At 39.8% G+C, this 22,587-nt stretch overlaps 1 protein-coding gene across 1 annotated transcript in view; it reads right to left on the bottom strand.

Annotated features, from left to right (window-relative positions):
- Nucleotides 1-22,587, bottom strand: part of LOC146376501 (transmembrane protein 132C) — a 283,608-nt gene that overhangs the window by 179,692 nt on the left and 81,329 nt on the right. The window contains exons 2-3 of the mRNA XM_084945651.1: nucleotides 3,803-4,221; nucleotides 2,348-2,925 (exon numbers count right to left, since the gene is read on the bottom strand). Coding sequence (XP_084801777.1) covers nucleotides 2,348-2,925; nucleotides 3,803-4,221 — 997 coding nt within the window. The remainder of the gene's footprint in view (nucleotides 1-2,347; nucleotides 2,926-3,802; nucleotides 4,222-22,587) is intronic.

Here is a 22,587-nt window from a genome sequence, read left to right as displayed (position 1 = left end):
GAACACTGATCTATAACATCTTTTCATCATAAAATAACCTCAGAAACTGTATTTTTAAAATGCTTAGTTAAACTAACAATGCATATGATTAGCATGCGACTATATTTCACTTGTCATCTTAATGCATTTTTCACTGATTTTCTATCTCTCTCTTCAACTATCGGTCCTAACCCTGGTGTTTACCCTAGCCATAACCTTTATCTGGTGTCATTTGATGCTGTCAAATGACATGTGAAAAGGTTAGGGTTAGCATGCATCTCAGGGTTAGGATATTGACGGCATAGAATGAGACGTGAAAAGTAAAAAATGCATAACAATAAGGTGCAAAATGATTTGGGATGCCATTTCATGACACCAAACTGCCAGTACCAACTGCCAGTTAATTTAGTTAAAATAAATAATATTTGGGGGCTGACCATTCATTTTGACTAGACTCAGACGGTAACAGTAAAGTGTTTCATAAACAGTTCTGTCATTACCAGCTTTGCAAGCTGTTATTGTTGAGCCAACTAGGCAGGGCTTTTATGTCCCTTAGTTAATGCATAAAACCCCAGTAACACAACTCTGTGTCCTGCCTCCTTATGGTGACTCTGAATGTGTATAACCAGTGTTTTACCGACTCCCCTGCTAACCTTGTTGCTGTTCGTGTGGTGCAAATTACTCAATTGTGTATGCCAACCATTCCAAAATATCTCTTAATAGCGTAAGTAAACATCAATAAACTTTAGTGGTTGTTAAAGATGAACTATCACATTAAGTGTAAATTGATGGTAAAAGGATTTTGACTTGCTTAATAGCAATCTTAATTTTGACTGTCTGTGGTAGTAAATATGTCCCTTGATTAGATAAATCAGTTTACTTAACATAAATGGTCCAAATGTGCAGTACCAAAAAAAAGGAATTGGGTATCAAGTTAGATCACCTGCTGGAAGTATATATGAATAATCAATTAGTCTGGCTGTCTTAAACCTGGCAGTTCCCAAGTTCGAGTTATGTCCAACTGCACACATGTAAGAATAAAGGTTCTTCTGGCTGTTCACTCGTCTCCCAAGGCTCTCCACTGCAGCTGGAACCACATTTTTGATTTAACACAGATTCCTTTTTGGAAGCTTGGGACTAACACTAAGAGTACGATAGCTTATGACCCACTGAGGGTACGTTTATGTCTTGTTCTGATTTTGAACTGAGGATTTTTGCATACAAATGCAAATGTGCAAACCACTACGCCGTGCAGACATTATTGCACCATGTGAAAACACAGCAGATAATTGTCCAGTGAATTTGCAACGAGTAAATGGATGTCACACATGTTGCCTCCTGAAAGCTCTACTCAGGCAGCAGCCCTGTCTAAAGCAAACCGATTGTTTCCAGTTGTAGGATTCTGAGGCTGACTATCTCTTGCTATGTGTTACATGTGAGAAAACACAACTACAAATGTTTGACTATCCTGATATTCTCCTGATACATGAGTGGAAACAGCTCAAGACACCTTACTTACCAGAAAATATCTTGAGGCAACACATCTTTTGGAAATGTGCATCAGCTAAAGCTGTTCCAAGTACTTTTTGCTGTCCAGCCTTCACTAGCTAAAATTAAATGAAATCCTTTGCAAATGTTAAAATGCAGTAAGCCAAGCCTAATGTGACAAAGGGAGTCATAACATGGTTCACAAAGCTCCCCAAAATATCCTGAATTGTTTTAACCCTCGTAGGAGTACAATTTTATGGTAATACCACAGCAATCCACATCAATGTGTGTTGGGATGTACATTAAATAGAATGATAAATTTGTACTTCTATCATTTGTCAGCCTGAAATCCCTAAAGACAGTGAAATGATGAGGCAGAGACTGAATGCAGATCTCCATAATAGCTCAAGATCAGGGGTTATAAACGTTATGTCACCAGAAAAGATTTTATTCCCCCTACAAACAGCCACCTGAAAACATCCTGCTGCTTATGTCAGAACAAACGTAATGTAGCTGACCTTGCATGACTTTTTTTTTTACCTTTTCTTATACTTGTCTCTCTTCCCAACCTTAAGTCCCTCAGTGTTACCCTTTCCCTTTCCTGCTTTTCATTTTCAGTGTTTTCTTTCCTCCTTGGATCACACATGAATATTCATGAAGTTGTTATTTGCATTGCTGGCTCCTGAAAGAGGCTGAGTACACAAAGGTGACAGCCATCAACCTCGGGAGGCGGCGGTGTTGAAAGAAGAGAGAGAGCGGATGGGAAGGAAAGAAATAAGTGAAGATGACAGAAAAAGAACCAGAGTGAAACTGAAATGCATATCAGAATGACAAATAAAAACGAAGCCAGACGATAAAGTGAAAGTGTATGCATTCCCACCTCAATGTAAACTGTTCCGTATTTGAAGTTGTCTTCATGTAGATGGCAAAAGCCACTGTTCTGCCAAGCCGAACAGGACTGGGAGGCTCCAAAACTTCCACATTGTCATCTAATTGTAGTCTTTCTCCTTTGGCAGAAACAGGGCCCATGCTCATTGCAACAGAACCAACTTTCAGCATGTCTTGAAGACCTTCATCCACTAGGGTGCTCCACTGCCCCCCAAGGCCCATAGCCAGACCACCATGTGGCCCAGGGTTTGCACTTGGAGCTTTCCATGGCTCATTAACAATAGAGGGACACTCTTGACCAGCACCTTCCACTGGTATAATTGAGTAATACACATCCACTGATGGTAGCGCCACTTCAGGAGGTCTCTTTCTCACTTGTGGTGGTGTAAACCAAGCTGGGGGAATCTCCAGACGGACAACACAGATACCAGATGGTCCCATGAGTCGGCAGCCTGCCGAGGGTGCTGCTTCACTAGCGTCACGGATGGCCAAGGCCCTGATGCATGGGAGGAGGGATGATGGAGGTGGTTCAGGCTCATCCCAACGCCGCCCTACCAGGTAAAACAATACCTGAAGAGGACACAAAAGCCTATAATGTCATAATGGAAAAATCTGGACAGCTAGTAAGACGCAATCAAAGACTATAAATTATCTGTCTCTCTGTTTTATAAAAACCATTTTCTTCCCTGTCATTTACAGATCTCAGATATTCGTCTATTCATTAAAGCTGGGCAACTTAATGTTTTTATGTTGTATAAGCACTGGACCAAATTACTGTGTGTAAAGGGTATTTCTCCTGGTGATAAAGTGATAAAGAATTATCACCTGACTCTGCAGCCTCTTAGCTTTACAGCTCATTGGTTTAATTTTCTGAACCACAGCTTTATTGTTTTGGCTTACTCTCACTGCTCTTACATTTCCCTGCTGTATGGCACAAAAAATGGGCAACTAGCCTGTGAACATAATGGAGTATTTAGCTGCTACAGAACTGTACTGTTTCCTTTCAGAATTTGAGGAAACCATAACAGAGAGGACAGAAATTGAATATGGGAGCTTCTCCAATCAGATGGATAGAAATATGATAAATACTAATATCCTTCCTTTCTCCCAAATATGCAAACACGTGTTTGCTGAGATGCTGTCTATTACAACTTTACTCCCTACCACCCCTAGTGGCCAAAAAATTTGAAGCAGGTTTAACAGGATAAAAAAAAACCATGTCTCTAAGAGCAGGTGCATTTATATTGTTTTCATTGAATAATAAATGGATTCAATTTTTAAGTATTAAATAAAGCTGAATGCAAGCACATACAGGTAAATAAATTACCAAATGATGTAATTAGTGCTTCTTGATTCTTGAATGGGTAAGTGTATTGTATGTGAAGCCTCAAAGTTAAGTCAGTATATGTTTGAAAAACAATCCAAACAATCCAAAACAATATAATACCTGTATCCAGGGCCTTGTTGATCCCACTTTAGGCACCACTACCTGACCTTTGACCTTCCAGTTCAACGTCACACGGTTTGTTGAAAGGAGCAGGTGTGGTGGTGGACCTTGAAGCAATTCCACAGGGATTGGCTGCTCAGTGCTCAGATTTCCATAACTGCAGTTTACACTTGGCAGAGAGTGTGGGGCAGAAATGCCTGGTTCTAGCTGGTGGAGAAAGAATGGCTCAGTCCGTGATGATAGGCTGCCATTTCGCATAACCTCCTGATTGGCTTCTCGCAGGAAGAAGGCGGAATCAGCGCCACTTAGTTGGCATTGGACAGGGAGGTAGGTGGGAAGAGAGGAGGAGAAGTGGGACTGGGAGATGTCCGGCCCTCCGCCTGGTCCACCGCCTGCTGCTACTGAGGGGCTGTCAGACACTGATGAGAGATGGGTGATAAATGAGGGAAATAAGAAATAAGGAGAAAAAAGCATAAGAGAAAAAGGATGGGGACAAGAAAAATGAAAAGAAAATAATTAACAACATTAGAATTATAAAAACACTCCTTTCATAAAACAAATATCTAATGTTTACTGTTTACAGTCTCAGTTTTTACAGAAATCCAAAGCAGCTAATCATCTGCCAACATAAATTCATGTATTTAAATGCAAGGCTCACTGGGCTGTGTTATTTATTCATTTTTACATATACTGATATAAACATATGCACACATCAATTAGCTTTTCTAAATAAATCATACGTGTTAAAAACCACCAACACAGATCAAAATACACTGTATTTCTCTATAGTTTCTTTACAAGGCAAAATATGTGCGAACACATTAGCTCACAGTTTTATATATTAGTGTTAGACTGAGCATCACAGGTTACATTAATGCATCGCTGTTTTTCATCCCTATTCTAAAGGCCTTACACAGGTATATATCAAAAATGACATATTGCTCCTTTGCAGTTTATTTCCATATATTTACATTCAATTTTTATCCATCTTCCAGCATATTTGCCAGACATTTCATAAACATTGGGAGTTTGTAGCCTCAGATTACTGTGGTTTTGATGCAGTATCTCAGTTCCAAAGAGGGCAAGGAATTCTGATGAAAGCACTGTGTTGGGAGTGGGTTTTTTTTATTTCTTACATTAAACCTTCATCTGTTTGGCTTGTCAGATTTTTATTATGTAATGCACTGAAGCACAGAATTGATCACTTACTGTAACCTGTTTAATTGTGAATGTAAGCTAAATGCCACCACCATAAATATTTAATTATGTTACAGCTTAGTAAAGTCAAGGAAGAGAATGGTTATTTTTTTTAAGCTAGCTTTGGTCTTCGGTTACAGCACCAGAAATGTTGCCAGAGATTCAGATGTATGCACGTAATGCCCTGGAAACTTATTTTTGTTAAACACCTGCTTACCAGATTACCAGAAAATGTTAAAATAGTTTTGCTTATACTGTACAGGGTATTTCAAAATATTTTAATTTCACTATATTCTGTGATTCTTATTATTTATTTCTGGTTTAAAGTGGATATTGCACACTTTAAGAAAGGTGCCTCCTTCTTTCCATCAATTCGGATTTAGCAGGATTGAGTTGGGTGACAGTAGGTTGTTTTATTGTCTGTTTAAGCTAAGCTTTGGCAGGTTAGCAATATATCTAAAATAAAAGTTAAGTTTGATTTGCTATCAATATATACCAAAGTTTATCCATTTTTAAAAGATAACAAAATTTGAACCTACTTACGAATGTTTTATGCCTACAGTGCAGTGTTTTTGTAGTGATTACAGTTCCTGATGATAACAATAAGCATACTGTGGAAACTATCATGAATGAATAGCCTACATGGCAACCTACTATGGTAAAAACACCAAAAAAAGAATAAATTATTACATTTCCCTATACACACGTACAAAAAAAACAAAAAAACCCACACACAGATGGATTTCCATTGAACCCAAGCTGGCATAAACAAAAGACACACATAATGCATTTGGTTTGTGTGGAAATGTGTGTGCATTTTGTGTCCTAGGGAAGCGAAGTGTGAAAATATAATGAGGGTGGGACAGCGTAGCGCTGTCTGGGGCAAGTCATACCGAGGCGACTACACAGAAAAAATAATAGCACAGAAATAAAGTGATACCTCAGTGAAACATGAATAAGCAGGCTGGTTTGGTTATGGTGCGTGGGCACATAGGGAACAGTTTAAAGGGAGAGAGACAAGCAGAGGGAAAAGAGAACAGTAAGAGAGCAATAGAATAAAGGGAAGAAGACTGAAGTAGAGGAAGATGACTAAACACAAGAAAAGAGAAAAATAAAAAAAAATGATAAAGACAAAAACTGAAACATTTCTGGAAAAATGAGCAGACAAAGCATTTGACTGATTGAAGATGCTAATGTGCTTTACATTACACTTCACCACAAAATCTTGTCTCGGGTCAGTTTAGAACAGATGGATACTTTTCTGTATCACTAAAGCTTTGGAGTGAAGCTTAATATGGCTGCTACCAAATTAAAATCTGTAGAGAAAAATAATTCTAAAACTATAACTTTTACTCAAATTCATAATGGTCATTACTTTGTATTACTGTACAATCTCAAACTGAAGTTCTGTCCCTAAAAATCTACCCTCTATTGGTTACTCTCTTTATTCTTCATCTGATGATGGTGCCATGTTTTCTCACTGTGCCTCCAGCGTTTCCTCCCTTCAGGCATGTGGAATTAATTGTGGATTGAGTGGTGGGTAAGACTGGAAATTGTTATTAATATGCAAGTCAGGTAGATGACTGGATAAAATTAAAAACAAATAGATAATTATATATAAAATTAACTTAGCAAAGTGACATAAGGAATGTAAAGCAACAAAGCAGTAAAATCTGCAAACTGATTATTTTGTTGATGTAACAGTGCTTCTTGGCAATGAATATTATACTACTGAAAAGTCTGTTTATATCCCCTTAAATTTGGAGATGATTCTAAGGCTCACTCCAAATAATGCTGCAACTTCATTTTGCACAATACCAAGTCAGGCAAATGTGGCGTGCTTGTCACCAAACACCTAATGTCTGATGGTATACTGCCAAGAGGTATTGTTACAACATAAAAATAATCAGCCAAACACAAATTTCTCCACTTTCCTTTGCTTATTTTACAAAATAAAACATAAAATTAAAATATCTATCCATTTTCTTCTGCTTATCTGCTGCCGGGTCTTGGGGGCAGCAACATGAGCAGAGAAGCCCAGACTTCCCTTTCCCCGGCCACCTACTCCAGCTTGTCTGGGGGATGCCAATGCATTCACAGGCCAACTGAGAGATATAATCTCTTCAGTATGCCCTGTGTCTGCCCCAGGGCCTCCTCCCACTGGGACATCTATCCCAGTTGGCCTTTCTCTAAAGGAAAGGCCAACCACCCTTCCAAAAAAAACCTCATTTTTGGGGGGAAAATGAGTCTATAACCTCTTTCTTTTGGTCACTACCCATAGGTGAGAAGATTGACATCCATGATGGACTGGTACAGTGTCTGCGTCACCACAGCCACAGCACCAATCCATCTGTCGATCTCCCATTCCCATGATCCCCTCACTCATGAATAAGGCCCCAAGATACTTAATCTCTTCTACTTGAGGCAATAACTCATCCCTGACCCTGAAGTTTTAGGCTGAGGACCATGGCCACAGACTTGGAGGTGCTGATTCTCATTCCTGCTGCTTCACAGTCAGCTGTAAAACACTCTAGTGCAAGGTGGAGGCCACCACCTGATGAAGCCAACAGAACCACATCATCTGCGAAAAGCAGACAGGAGATTCACCCAAGTGGAAGCCTTCTGCCACTTGACTTCACCTAGAAATTCTGTCCTTAAATATACAAAAATATAAAAAATGTAATATATCATACAAATTAGTGGGTACCCAGTTTCTTTTTTTACCTTTAAAAAAAAACAAAAAAACAAAAAAAAACAAGTCAGATCTTGCACCAATACATTAGGTATCACCAGAGGTTAAAGGTGAGTCTCTTTAGGCTTAAGACTTAAGTACTCTTGTCGAGAGTACATTTGCAGTACCATAGATGGTACGTACCTACAGATAAGCCTTAGTACCACTAAAGGTACAGTAAAATGCTTTATTTCTTGAGACTACAGAAGAGGAGTAGAGGCTTCTGGCAGAACTGTTTCAAACATACATGGAGGAAAGGAGAAAGTCGGAAAACTGCCCTAACCCTGCAAACTTTGTCGAATATAGAACTTTATTGCTTACCCAACACCTTTTTCTTCAATATATTACAAACAATGCAGGAGATTTGACCTATTCAGTCTTGAGTCATTGGCTGTGTAATGTAAGAGGCTTTTAGAATATGTAAAAATACTTATTTCATTGATCTTCAGTGCTTTGGTTTATTCCATAAAAAATAACCTATGAAGGTGATGTCATATTTATTACTTGATATGAAACTTCATGTAGTATTAGAGATCAACATTATGCCACATTATGCAGATTTATGGCTGCAGCATGGAGATAAGCACTTCATATTTTGATACCTATTATTCTTGGAGGTTGAGAGTCATTGGCAGAAAGAAGCTCCTTTGAAATGTACCCGCAGTTGGTTTTCTGATATAGCTCGAAATAATCATGTCTGGCAGATAGGTCATGTGGTCATATAATCAGTACATTTTCTTAGTAAGCTCCAGGTTTCCTTTTTCTTTATTCTTATTCTATCATTATGAGTACCTTTGAGGTGCATATTGCTGTATGTATGTCGTGTATGTGTGTGTGTGTGTGTGTGTGTGTCCACAGGACTCTATGAAGCATATGTCCCAATCTAGGAAAGGGACCTTGGACAGCTGATAAACATACGTGCATGCAGAGCGTTTTCATGCAGACAAAAGTTGACCCTTGGATGGAGTCATTAACATCATCAAAATATGAGAAACAAATTGGGGGAAAAAAAGTTCCTCTGCATATTAATGAAATATTGTCCTATTTGCACTGTTGCACTGATCAATGTTTGATTGCAATGTGATTGGTAGCAGCCTTGCACCCCAAAAAACACAGCATTGGGGGCAATTTAATAAACCTAGGTTACAAATTAAATAAATGCCAAAATACAGGGAATCTATATATTTTTTTAAAGATGCATTACTATAAAAAGGGCTTTCAGTGGAAAGAGACATCAATTTGAGCTCAATTGGTGGCGCTATACAACAAGTCAGAGTTGGCCCTCTGTCATCTTTATACTGACATGCTATTGGCTACCTTTAAACCTGGCATGATCCTGATTCCCTGCCATCATTATTTGGCAACCATAAACCACAACAGGAGTCCATACCCACTGTGTCCTGCTGCACAGTTTGTCTTTGTGTGTGTGTGTATTTATGAGCACTCGAGTGTGCGTGTTTCATTCATGGGCATGCATGGTTAACTATGCGTATGTGTTTATATGACATTCAAAACTATCCCTGTCCCTTATTCATCTTTGTGCATGCATGATCATGATTAACAAAATGGTCATGAAATATAAGTATAGATCATTCTGTGTCTCTCTGTGTAGAAAACTGGCCAGGGAGAAGGCCAGATGTACAGAGATTTGACAAGGCCCATCTGTGATCCTTCTTCCCCCTCTCAAAATGCCCATCCTGCTCTATTTCCAAGTACAAAGACACAAATTCAGCCAGTAATCAAAACACAGTGGAGCGTGTAGGACAGGAAAAGCGAGCAAGAAAGAAAGAAAGAGAGCAAGAGAAAAGCCAGATGGGTATGAGTGAAAAGGACAGATACCAAGATTTGATAATGTTATCAGCAGTGCCCGATATTGTGTTGGTTAAATATTGAGTCTGATTCTTAAATTTAATTAGAGAGAGGTGCACACAAACACACACAGGCATACATGCACACAAAGACTATCTTTCATTGTCAGCCTTGTTTGAAAAAGTGCCGGTTACTGTGTGGATGAATGATGAATGTTTAGACAGCTTAGTAAAAGGCTAGAGTGTATATTAAAGTAAATTGTTATACATAAAAATGGAGGGAGAACTTTAATATGAAAACATTTTGAGTAGCATAATCCATCTTTATGTATCTGATGTGATTCAGGGTTGCCATTCACTGCCAAAGCAGAATGTGTCAAATTGTTTTAAAATGTTGTTCCTGATTTACTATGGAATGGACTGGACTGGCTTCTACTTACTGACCACTCAAAACACACATTTACAAATTCATTGACTTATTCTACAAGAATGATTCTAAATAACGCTATGTACCCCATAACTGACTGGTAGAAAATTGCCAACATTTTGCTGTACACATTGAAGGATGTCTGCTTCAGTACCTCTTACATCTCAGTCTGAGGTGTAAAAAGGTGAACACGAATAGACAGCACATCTTCCTGTGGAGCACATCACCAAGTCAGACAGAGGACTGCCTCGCATACTATGGCCTGTCTGTCAGGTACTCTGTAATCCACGAGATGGTGGATGTGTTTACTGCCATTTCCTGTAGGTTCTCGCTCAGTAGCTGGCTGAATGGTGTTAAGTGCACCTGATCTTCACAAAGCAGCTGGTACTACCAAAATAGGAGCATGCTCTCTGCAGCATGTAGATTAATGTGTCATCGATTTGCAGATTTGGTCTATTTGTTAACTGGAGATGTTTTCACCTGCAATTTCAAAATAACTCAAACTAGTCTCTCCAGCACCTTAATCAGATGTCATGTGATGGCACCTGGTCAATAGTTAATGGTTCAGTAACACTACAGCAAAACTAGGATGGCAACCTCTTTGTGACTAAGAAAGATAGGTGTTTACCTGGTGATTACACTGATTTTTTTGCCTGCCAATTTGACCCAATTTGACTGCAAGCTGATAGCAGTCTGAGTCTATTGCTGTTTTATTGCCATCTTGAACCATCAGACTCACTTTGGTGCTTGGTTGGTCGCCCCTTTACATGTTCTCCAATCAGTTTTTCCTGCTTGTGAGTTTATGACTCTTATGAGTGTGACTGTACCGCTGAGGTCTCAGTTTCTAACATGACGTTTTCCAAAACACTGGTATCTTCTCCTGCTTCAGGTTGCAGACAGGATGCAAATGTGAATCAGGATTACAGACAGCCAGCTAGCACAGGCCCTTAGAGCCCCTTGTCCTGATGTAGTTTCTCCAGATGTCTTGCAACCTCACTAGAAGTCAAAGTCAAGTAGGAGGTGGTTTATCACATGTGGGTAAGATCTCTTGGGGGAAAGCAAAAGAGAAAGGTAAATAATGGAAGGTATTGGGGGGTTGTGTGGAACTTAGTGTGTGTGTGATGGAGGAGGCAGCATAGGCCTTTGAACTAAACTTGCTGAAGATATTGTTTAGCTCATTTGCTCTCTCCAGGCTGCCCGTGCTCGTCTCTCTGTCCACTTGAACCCAATGATTTTATTAATTCCACTCCACATACCCTTCATGTTGTTCTGTTAGAGTTTGCCCTCCAGCCTCCACCTGCAGGAGTTTTTGCATTTCCTCCATTTCACCCTTAGGTCATTCTACACCCTTTTCAGTTCTTTTCTGTCCCCAGACCTTGAGGCTTTTTTTTTCTTTTTTCTTTCTTTTTTATATTAAGTAGTTCTTTCAGGTCACTAGCAATCTGCGGTTTGTTGTTCACAAAGCAGCATACAGTGTTAGCTGGTAAGATGGTATTTTCACAGAATGTGATGTACACTCTGTGATGCAGCCAGTATCACTTGTAAAATCCGTCAATGCTGCAATTCCCTGATTGCTTCAATTTTCTATCCTGTAACAACTCTTAGGGTTACAATGTATGATGTAGTAGTAGATGTAATACTTTGTATTCTCTGGTGGCAAAATTAAAATACTATTGAAAAGCTGATAGGATTCTTGTCTTGTGACCACAGGAGAAAACCATGCTACCCAATTACCGTTACTCGCAATTTCCATTCATGTGTGACAGTCATCAGCCAACTAATTCTGTCAAGTTCCCTCTCTGGTCTCAATCTTCTGTTCCTCTTTGCCAGTCTGTGTTGTTATCGTGTGTGTGCTTTTGTCTGTTTTTGTTCTAGACTTAAACAAAAAAGTATACGTTATAAATTTTTAGGCATGGCTAGCAAAGTAATTGTGATTTTATTAAAAAGTTAATATTTCTAGTAAAGCAGTTACATATTTTGGAATTGTTAAAATCCACCAAATGTCCAAATTTAAGTGTTTGATAAAAGCATCAAAACATCAGGTTGCTTTTGCTTCATTCAGTGCAGACACAACACGGGAAAGAAAATCTATCATGGTAGAATTTTTTGAAAAGAATGAACTCCATTGATCACACAGATGGCACACTATCTGAGAGAGTGAGACGGAAAGAAATACGGAGACTGCAGACACATACAGCGAGATAAATAGAGATGGTGTGAGTTATGGAAGAAAGGAAGGAAAGAGTGGTTAAGGAGAAGAGATAACAGGGAGAACGAGGATGGAGGGGATGAGAGAGGGATGAGTTTTCTATTTCTGAGCAGCCCATTCATCATGAGCATAGAGTTTATTTTGGTGGTCTCTCTATCTCTTTTTCTCTTGCTGTCTGTCCCTCCTTATACTGCCCTGCGTGATCTCTTATCGCTAGTATTAATGATACTTTTAATCTTCTAGGGGAACTCCATTGGTTGTAATGGTTAATGTAGCTGTAATTGTCATAGGCACAACTGATCGACATGTGAAAAGTTGTAAAAGGTCTTCTGTGGCTGTGGAGAAACAATGTCCAAGAAATAACCTCTGATGATGTCATCAGAATCAGAATACTTTAATAATCCCTAAGGAAATTCTGACTATCTGAACTGGATCTGGAAGACAAGCCATATATTATAAAACAGGGCTGTAGTATTAGTTGTAAAAAGCTGTAGAAAGACCCCTCCAAAGCCAAAGGGTCTAATAAAACTTTTACTAGTTGGGAATTTGGACCGTCAGTTAACTTCAATAAATTGCCCTTGGGTTTTTGCATCTCTGATGTGCTTTACTAGCATGCACTTTAATTTACTTTTCTTTAAGTATAGAACTAGATTTAAAGGGCTTTTGTTTTTAGGTACTGTTTTGTTTAGGCATCGAAACTCTAAAACACCAGGGCTCTAAAACTAAAGCTTGTCCTGCAGAAAAACAAAATATTATTTCAGGTCAGTTGCCTCACACTTATACAACAGATGATTTTTCTGTTTTTGAAGTTCTCATTTTGAGTGGTTTAAACTGTGTCTAAATGTGCTCAATGCCAGACCCAAGTAATGTTAAAAGCTGGAATTTATCCTAATGTGACAAGTTTAGTTATTGGAGTGGACTTCCTTTTCTTATGGCCTGAGAGTCTTTTTGACCTGCAAACTGTTTAGTGATAATATGTCAAACAGGATTAAGCCTATAGAACTTATGCATTAGGTGTGACTTTCACTTTCTGGCAACTATTGGAGTGTCTTAGCAATGCATACAAAGTCTATCTGCATTTCTACGGATAAGATTTGTGCAGAGCAAAACAAACAGTCAGAAGACAGGGATTGGTGAGAGGGATAGATGATGAGGTGTAGATGCAATTTATGCTGTCAGGTACCAGATTTGAATCAGCACCTCCAAGTCTGTGGCGATGGTCCTCAGCTGGTAAAGGGTGGAGTGCCCACTCTGGGTCAGGGATGAGTTACTACCCCAAGAGGAGGAGATTTAGTATCTCGGGGTCTTGTTCACAAGTGAGGGGAGAATGGAGCGGGAGATCAACAGATGGATTGGTGCTGTGGCTGCAGTGATGTGGATGCTGTACAGGTCTGTTGTGGTGAAGCGAGAGCTGAGGGTAAAAGCGAAGCTCACAGTTTACCGGTTGATCTATACCCCTTTGGGTAGCTTTAGGTAGTGACCAAAAGATTGAGATCACAGATACAAGAAGCAAAAGCGAGTTTTTTTCCCAAAGAGTGGCTGGCTTCTCCCTTAGAGATAGGGAAAGGAGTTCAGCCGTCCAGGAGGGGCTCAGAGTAGAGCCCCCTAACCCTTCTCCTCTACATCGAAAGGAGCCAGTTGAGGTGGTTCGGACATCTGACAAGGATGCCTCTTGGGTGTCTCCTGGGTGAGGTGTTCCAGGTATGTCCCACCGGTAGGAGGCCCCAGGGCACATCCGGGACATGCTGGAGAGATTCTATCTCTTGGCTGGCCTGGGAACGCCTTGGTGTTCCCCCAGACAAGCTGGAGGAGATGCCCAGGGAGAGCAAGGTCTGGACTTCTCTGCTTAGACTACTGCCACCACAACCCAGCCCGAGAAAAGTGGAAAAGGAAGGAAGGAAGGATGGATGGATGTCCCAGATCACTCAAAAAGACTAGCCAGCATACACAATATTATTTTTAAAAAATAATATTGCTATATACAAATGTTTAAATGGAAAGATAATCAATGAAACTATTGTGATAACTTTGAAAGTCATTCATTTTTTTAAAAGTGCAGGCTGCTGTCCTAACTTGTCCATTTGTAGTTGTACTGATTGTTTTTTGCAGGTGTACCCATAGAAACAAACACCTTTAAAACACAATATTGTGGGGTTGTTGGTCAATCAAATGTTTTTGTATTTTGCAGTTTGGATATCTTTCCTTCAAGATGGTCATAGGTGCCCACACCCTCAACATCTGCACATAGTATTAGCCTACCACAGGTAGCAGGCTACCCCAAACACTGTTTTTAACATGAACAAGGTGGTCGTGGATAGAGTCATATTCCTGCCTTGAATTATTGCTTCAGTCCACCCTCTTTTTTATTGTGATTAAGTTACCTTTCAGTTTGTCCTTGCCCGTTGGTGTGTTTGCTGAATTTGTCTACCCCACAATTTTCAAACACACCCATGCACACCACCTGTTGATTGATGTCCCTGTCATAGGATCAGTGGAGTCACATTTCCCCAGGTATGGTCTGACTACTATCTCTTTCCACCACCACTAATCCCTTTCCCTACCCTTCCATCCAACTTGCTTGGATCCAGTAACCCCCTTTCACTTTCTGCCTGCTTCTTTTTTATTTGCTTACTTTTTTTAATCCTGTATACCTCCCAGCATCACTTTTCTCCTCTCCTCAGTTTGTTTTCACGTTCCTCTGTCTTTGTCATTAGCCCTTTTTATAGACATTCTCACAAGATCCATAGTATAAGATTATAATAGAATTCATCTTGCCAGGCTTTAAAATATGCAGCCAATTCACAGTAACAACAAAAGTTAGTTTACATAAATAAACAGAAGGTTCCACCAATCGCCTGTACTTTTTTGAAGGCATCTGTCTTTTTCCAAGCTTTTTCCAGGGACTACTACAGATACTTCTGTAAACAATCCAGTATCATGACAAAACGTGTAGCAGAGACGTCGGTCCAACTTGTCCATTTCACACTTTGCCTCTCTGGAGCGCGAAATGGACACGCATGCAGACATTGTAGTAAACTGCAGGACCAACAGACGGAGATATTTTATATCAAGCCAGCATTTAAAAAAAATCACGAGTAAGCATTTAAACAGACATTGCTAACACATTTACATATAAATATATATAAGCAGCGTAGCTTATTAGTTTCTAGCGATTAAGAATCCAAGGAATGTACTTCATACGTTCCTTGGACCCTAACGACTTCTTGGATTTAAATATATTATCTCCCCCTGCTGGTACTTCAGCATGCGTGTCCATTTTAAGCTTTGGCGTGATATCAGATGGCTGTGAAATAGCCCATACAATGTTTTATGGCCTACTTATGGTCACTGCATTGGTCAAGTCTTATGCAATGATGTCATCATAGCATTTATGTCAGTGGTGACAGCTTGCCAAACAATATTCTGCAATATTTTCATGAAGTATGTGTCACCACTCAGACAAAACCTCCAAATCAGCTCTGGTGTAGGAGGAGAAGTAGCCGAAATCAGAAGCAAAGAAATTGTGGAGATTTTTTTCCAGGTTTTCTACAAACAAAATTGCATCTTTTCAAGCTGTCATAACATCTCCCTTTGTACAATCTGAAATTCTCTGAGCCTTTGTTTAGTTACATTGAAATAGCAGCAAAAACGGACAACAGTGCTTTCAATGAGACCGCATCATCTTAGCCAGGTTGCAGAAATTGAGAGGCGCATAACAAGCTGAAATAACACCAAAACAGGTCCAGCAGTTGTATTGTCACCTTTAGTTTGCACTACCAGGGAGGAAGACAACAGCGGCTATAAAATGGCCTTCAGGTTAGAAAAGAGATAGATAGCAGGAGAAAGACTGATTCTGTCATATGTGGGTTAATCATCATAACATAACCAAGCCTTATTACATTTTTTCTGTTAGTTTTACAACAGGGAATATTATTTTCCAAATACTAATAAGGTACTAATAAGGTACTACTATGTGAAGTCTACATGGTGTATTTGGGTGTATTTGACTGCTGTGAAAGCTGTGGTTATCATGGTATCCGCAGTTCTCAGTAGATGACTGGTCAAAGTTGAACTGAAATACGACTAAGCCACCATTCTCTTCCATGTTCATACAGCATGTTGCACTCTCACTATACTTACACAGTCACCCTTCTCCAATTTCCTTATCAATTTCCTTCACTCTGTACAGCCAGCCTCTCCTTGAGGAGTAAGAGAAACAGGGCGAGATTGAGTGAATGAAAGATTCAGTGAAGGATGGATAAGATGATGGGAAGAGGACTTTGGGAATTGTGAATGTAAATTTTGTGACAGTCATGCCAGAGAATTTATTTTTCTGTGCATGTTTGTGGGTTTTTGCCTGCTTGTGTGAAAGGTGTGGGGGCTGCTGGTTGCAGGTGGGCAGTGGATTGATTTGGGGGTGGTCTATGGGTGGGGTGTGTGTGTGTCGGGGGGGGGGGGGGGGGGGGGGGGGTTCTGTCTTTCACACTGTAAATGTGAGTGTGTGGAATAAGAAGCAGGAAGGTGTGAGGAGCAATTTCAAATGGTCACCCTACAACTGAAAAAGACAAATTGAGGAAAATAAAGAAAGGACCTCTTAGAAAGGAAGTCAGCAGCACCAACGGCAATTGAGGAAAGGCATGTAGGAAATCCAAGACTCATTCTGACTTACATTCCCACACACAAGGTATCGAAACTACCAGATGCTATGTCTGTTAATAAATTATAAATATTATCTAGGAAATACAGGGAGTGCAGAATTATTAGGCAAATGAGTATTTTGTCCACATCATCCTCTTCATGCATGTTGTCTTACTCCAAGCTGTATAGGCTCGAAAGCCTACTACCAATTAAGCATATTAGGTGATGTGCAACTCTGTAATGAGAAGGGGTGTGGTCTAATGACATCAACACCCTATATCAGGTGTGCATAATTATTAGGCAACGTCCTTTCCTTTGGCAAAATGGGTCAAAAGAAGGCTCTTGACAGGCTCAGAAAAGTCAAAAATAGTGAGATATCTTGCAGAGGGATGCAGCAGTCTCAAAATTGCAAAGCTTCTGAAGCGTGATCATCGAACAATCAAGCGTTTCATTCAAAATAGTCAACAGGGTCGCAAGAAGCGTGTGGAAAAACCAAGGCGCAAAATAACTGCCCATGAACTGAGAAAAGTCAAGCGTGCAGCTGCCAAGATGCCACTTGCCACCAGTTTGGCCATATTTCAGAGCTGCAACATCACTGGAGTGCCCAAAAGCACAAGGTGTGCAATACTCAGAGACATGGCCAAGGTAAGAAAGGCTGAAAGACGACCACCACTGAACAAGACACACAAGCTGAAACGTCAAGACTGGGCCAAGAAATATCTCAAGACTGATTTTTCTAAGGTTTTATGGACTGATGAAATGAGAGTGAGTCTTGATGGGCCAGATGGATGGGCCCATGGCTGGATTGGTAAAGGGCAGAGAGCTCCAGTCCGACTCAGACGCCAGCAAGGTGGAGGTGGAGTACTGGTTTGGGCTGGTATCATCAAAGATGAGCTTGTGGGGCCTTTTCGGGTTGAGGATGGAGTCAAGCTCAACTCCCAGTCCTACTGCCAGTTTCTGGAAGACACCTTCTTCAAGCAGTGGTACAGGAAGAAGTCTGCATCCTTCAAGAAAAACATGATTTTCATGCAGGACAATGCTCCATCACACGCGTCCAAGTACTCCACAGCGTGGCTGGCAAGAAAGGGTATAAAAGAAGAAAAACTAATGACATGGCCTCCTTGTTCACCTGATCTGAACCCCATTGAGAACCTGTGGTCCATCATCAAATGTGAGATTTACAAGGAGGGAAAACAGTACACCTCTCTGAACAGTGTCTGGGAGGCTGTGGTTGCTGCTGCACGCAATGTTGATGGTGAACAGATCAAAACACTGACAGAATCCATGGATGGCAGGCTTTTGAGTGTCCTTGCAAAGAAAGGTGGCTATATTGGTCGCTGATTTGTTTTTGTTTTGTTTTTGAATGTCAGAAATGTATATTTGTGAATGTGGAGATGTTATATTGGTTTCACTGGTAAAAATAAATCATTGAAATGGGTATATATTTGTTTTTTGTTAAGTTGCCTAATAATTATGCACAGTAATAGTCACCTGCACACACAGATATCCCCCTAAAATAGCTAAAACTAAAAACAAACTAAAAACTACTTCCAAAAACATTCAGCTTTGATATTAATGAGTTTTTTGGGTTCATTGAGAACATGGTTGTTGTTCAATAATAAAATTATTCCTCAAAAATACAACTTGCCTAATAATTCTGCACTCCCTGTACGCTGTACATTGGGTCGATGTTTTTTGGGCCTATGGACTCCTTATGTGAACAGTATTTTTTTCTAATAAAGTTAAAGTGTGCATGTTCTCCAAGTGGGAAGATGGACTGCCATCTTTCCTTCTGGAAAAACTGAAAAACACTTATCAATAACAGGCAGTAAAACAGTAATTCCCAAATACACAGTGGATCAGTGTGCTTTAAACAACCAATTTCATTTCAGATGGGCATTTCTTATTGAACAATGGCAAGTATTTGTCTGCTAGTAGCAGATATACTGAATTAAAGCAAATGGTTTATTCAACCACAGTGGGAAACCCAGGCTTATTCAAGGATATGGTGTGGTTTAAAGTTGTCTGAGATACTTTAATGAGCTTCTAAGACAGGTGGCAGAGATAGTATATGAGCAGATAAATGAACTGTTCATTTTGGTGGTTCTTTTGTTTACTTGAAACAAGCTGTACAGTAAAACAAAACTGATTTTGTTTTTTCACCTGTAGAGTTTCCAAATTACGGAAGCCAGTTAGCGTGATAAACAAATAAAGTAAAAGTTGTTTCAAGCAAAACAGAGCTATGAAGAAAAGCGTCTGTGTGTGTCAGGCCAGGATCTTCTGGCTGTGAATATAAGAAAGGGATAAATCCATTGGGCCTTGGTGCCATTGAATTCTATCCTTCAGTGGTCCACAGTCAGTGAGCCAACTTGTAAAAGCTGCTTATAAAAGAGCTAAAGGACTTGCAGCATCAACTGACTTAATGGACCAATAGGAACAAAGTAGCAAGGGAGAGTAGAGGATAAGAGTGGATTGGAGAAGAAAAGAGAGGAAAGGAGAGGAGAGCAGACCTGTAAAAAACCCATCATTGTTTGTTTCAACTTACAAATATAACTAAGAGGAAAGTTGAACTTAATTGCAATCCAATACCAAACCCAATGACTATCTGACATGCACACAAGAAAAAATATGCACAAAACAAATTATGTCTATCTCCAATTACATTGCACACAACATAACAGAAACAAATTCATAAACAAATTCTTCAATGTCAAGGTTTGCACCCATCAGTCTCTTGAATCTAAGTTCAGCTTTTATAGCTATCCCCATCATTTCATTTCTCCTACTGACCCAGATGCTCCTGTGAGCCCAGCCTATTAGAAAGTTAATCAGACAAACCATCCTATGTTCTGTTGCAGAGTACTTTGGACCAAAAGTACAAATACTGTCTTCTGATATAGCTGCTAAACCAGTAAGCACTGCTGTAGCAAAGAAAAAAATGGTTAGCTAGTTAGGGACAGCCAATCCACAGTTGCTGCAATGTTTTCTTAGCCTGACTAGGCAAAAAAAGGACTGTTATTTTAAATCTATATGTGTCACACGTTTGCTTGTAGCTTCAACAGACATGAATCACTACTCTCCCATGGAGATGTGCATTGCCTTTTTCTGTGGGAGGTTTGTACAGAGACCTCCAGCTGCCCCTAGGAGACAAACACAGCGCCAACACACCTAACCACCTTGACTCCTGGACACCAGCCAATGATGCTTTTGTTGAAGACTTGCACAGCCACAGTGTACAGAGCCTTCTTCATCACCTCTGACAATGCACACAATTCAGGTGTTTGAAAAGATAACAATTTTTTTCTTCCTCATCCTACATGTGGCACAAATGGACAATGATAATAAAACAGATTGGTCCCCTTCAGAATGAGTCCCCAAGGCTTCATTAAGGAGATCAGGAAGACCTTCTTCCAGCAGCTTCTCCAGACATCGCAGAGAGTAGAGGTTCGTCACCAATATTACCATTGAACTGAGAACAGTCTTTTTAAAATGGTTCTCAAAGTGGGTAAAAAGTCTATGACAGTAAGGTCTAGAATAAAAAGGAGCCTGTGATTTGCTTGGCCTTTTACTCTATGAAGTAGCATGGATGCCATTTTAAACCAAGGCAGTTGCTACTTATGACAGAGATTGTACTGTGTTGTTTGGAGGCAAAATAATGTTATGTGCCTATGAATCTTGATCACGTCCTAGATCCCCTCTATTATAAGTAGAAAGAGCACAGTAGACATAGTCCAGGGGCATCCTCCTCAGAAGAATTTTTTTTCCTGTTTTCTTGATTTGAGACACTGGAGGTTCTACAAAGTTCAGATGGTGCCAGTTTTCAGAAACAGCCAGGTTGTTAACAGTCAAAGTCCTAAACTGGAGCTCGACCTCAGTCTACCAAGACAATCTAGCACTGAGTTTTTCAGATAAACCTTTCCAAATTTTTATTCTAGAAATGATCACTTCTCTGAAACACTCTCAAATATTTCATCCTTTCTCTGTAGCCCAGCTGGTAATGGTAGTTCCTCTTTATTGCTCTATTCAACCAACATGAAACATTCACATTTTGACCAGCTGACCTTAGCAGAGGATGACTGTTTGTATAGTTTCTGTTCAAGAGTTTTATGTCAATTTAGCAAGTTATAAAAACAAACAAATGTGTGCAAAGACAGACACATTTTTTTCTGCTTAAGAAAGAACTGCCCTGTCCAGCTTATTCCCGATTTGGCTTCATTGTCTATTGAGCTGTGTGTTTCCTGTGAAAGGAACACATCAGTACGTTTATTATCTATTAGCCCTGCTTGCCTTTCTCCATCTCTTTCTGTTCTGATATTTACATTTTCTACTCTCAAAATTTTCATACAGACCAGAGAAAGAAGAAAAAGAGGGCAGTGAAAACCTTCCAAGAGAATATTACCTTCTGTGCTTCACCCATGTCACTGTGCGTGTGCTTTTAGAGGCCTTTTTGTTTACTTACTTTATTTACTCTCCTTCATCTTTAAAACAGAGTTAAAAAAGGAAAAAGTCTTGACTTCCAAAAGGACTCATTTAAAATGTAATGGTTTTCCTATAGGGAACATGACTCCTGATGCTCATACTGTGATATGATATCTGAGAACTGTGACAGAGTCATCTTTAAACATTTATCCCATTTGATCTAAATAAATGTTCATTTTCAACATTTATGGAGATCAAACAGCCAACAATTATTTGAGGTGCCAGGTGCTGGTTGTGTCCTCCACTGTTTGTTGCCATGCTATTTGGTGGTTGCTGTTTCCAGAACTACTCATGGCCTACTGTTCGTCTGCATCACTGACGGTGAGCTGGTGGTCAACAGCACCACTGTGAGCAGCTTGCTGCTGCTCACCTGCATCACTCGCTTGAGCCTGCTGCTCACCTGCATCGTTGTCCACAACCTGGATTTTAATGGGGATAAAAGTTTGTGGCTGACTTCAAAACTGTCAAAACATTTCATGTTGCCCAAGCTTGTATAAATAGTGTATAAACCATGGTTGTACTTAACTTTAAAACACACTTTCAGTGTCTCATTCAAGTTCATAACTTCCATAAGTTTCTGAAAACATGCTATATCTGGTGTCTTTCAGAACTTTCCAAACTAGGTCAGTAATTTTTCCAACAGTTATTTTGGGTGGGGGTGTGTGAATGGGAGACACTAGACATTGTATTCTGCAACGAAGGCACAACAAAGCATCCAAGAGGTTTACCAACAAGCGAACTACATGTTCCTCTCAAAAAAATACAACAATAGGCTTATTCATTTGAAAGCCATATATGACCTTTTCATGGGCAGCACCCAACAGAACCAGCTTGACAGATAACTTTAGGGGAGCCACCAGTTTAGCCTCATGTCTAACTGGCAGCTTAGGCAAACCCTAACTAGGGAGAGACAACATAATTTGAAGAAAACAAACAGCAAGCACAGGTTTGTTTGTTAAACTTACAAATAAATGAAATATAAATCTCTTGAACTTGTCTTAACTTTTTGTATAGAAAAAAACATCTTAATGTCCCAAATTTGCTTAGCAGTCCCACACACACTCATTCTCTGTGTAAGTGTGTGTGTGTGTGTGCAGTGAGGTAAGGTGAGTCGAGGTCTTTGGAATAGAGAACACCAACAATGAGGGTAAGCTGAATGTCAGTTAATGAGGGGAAGAAAAGAAAAGGAAGGACAAGCATGATGGCAAGACAACGATATGACCTGACAAACTGTAGAAAAGTGAAGGTGGGAAAGGGGAAAAATTATCACTGCTTTAAAGTGATTAAAAACAAAAC

This window comes from Perissodus microlepis, chromosome 12 (assembly GCF_051167445.1).
Source record: "Perissodus microlepis isolate ML-2025 ecotype Zambia chromosome 12, ASM5116744v1, whole genome shotgun sequence".
Taxonomy (NCBI): domain Eukaryota; kingdom Metazoa; phylum Chordata; class Actinopteri; order Cichliformes; family Cichlidae; genus Perissodus; species Perissodus microlepis.
This window is presented reverse-complemented; position numbering and strand designations above follow the sequence as displayed.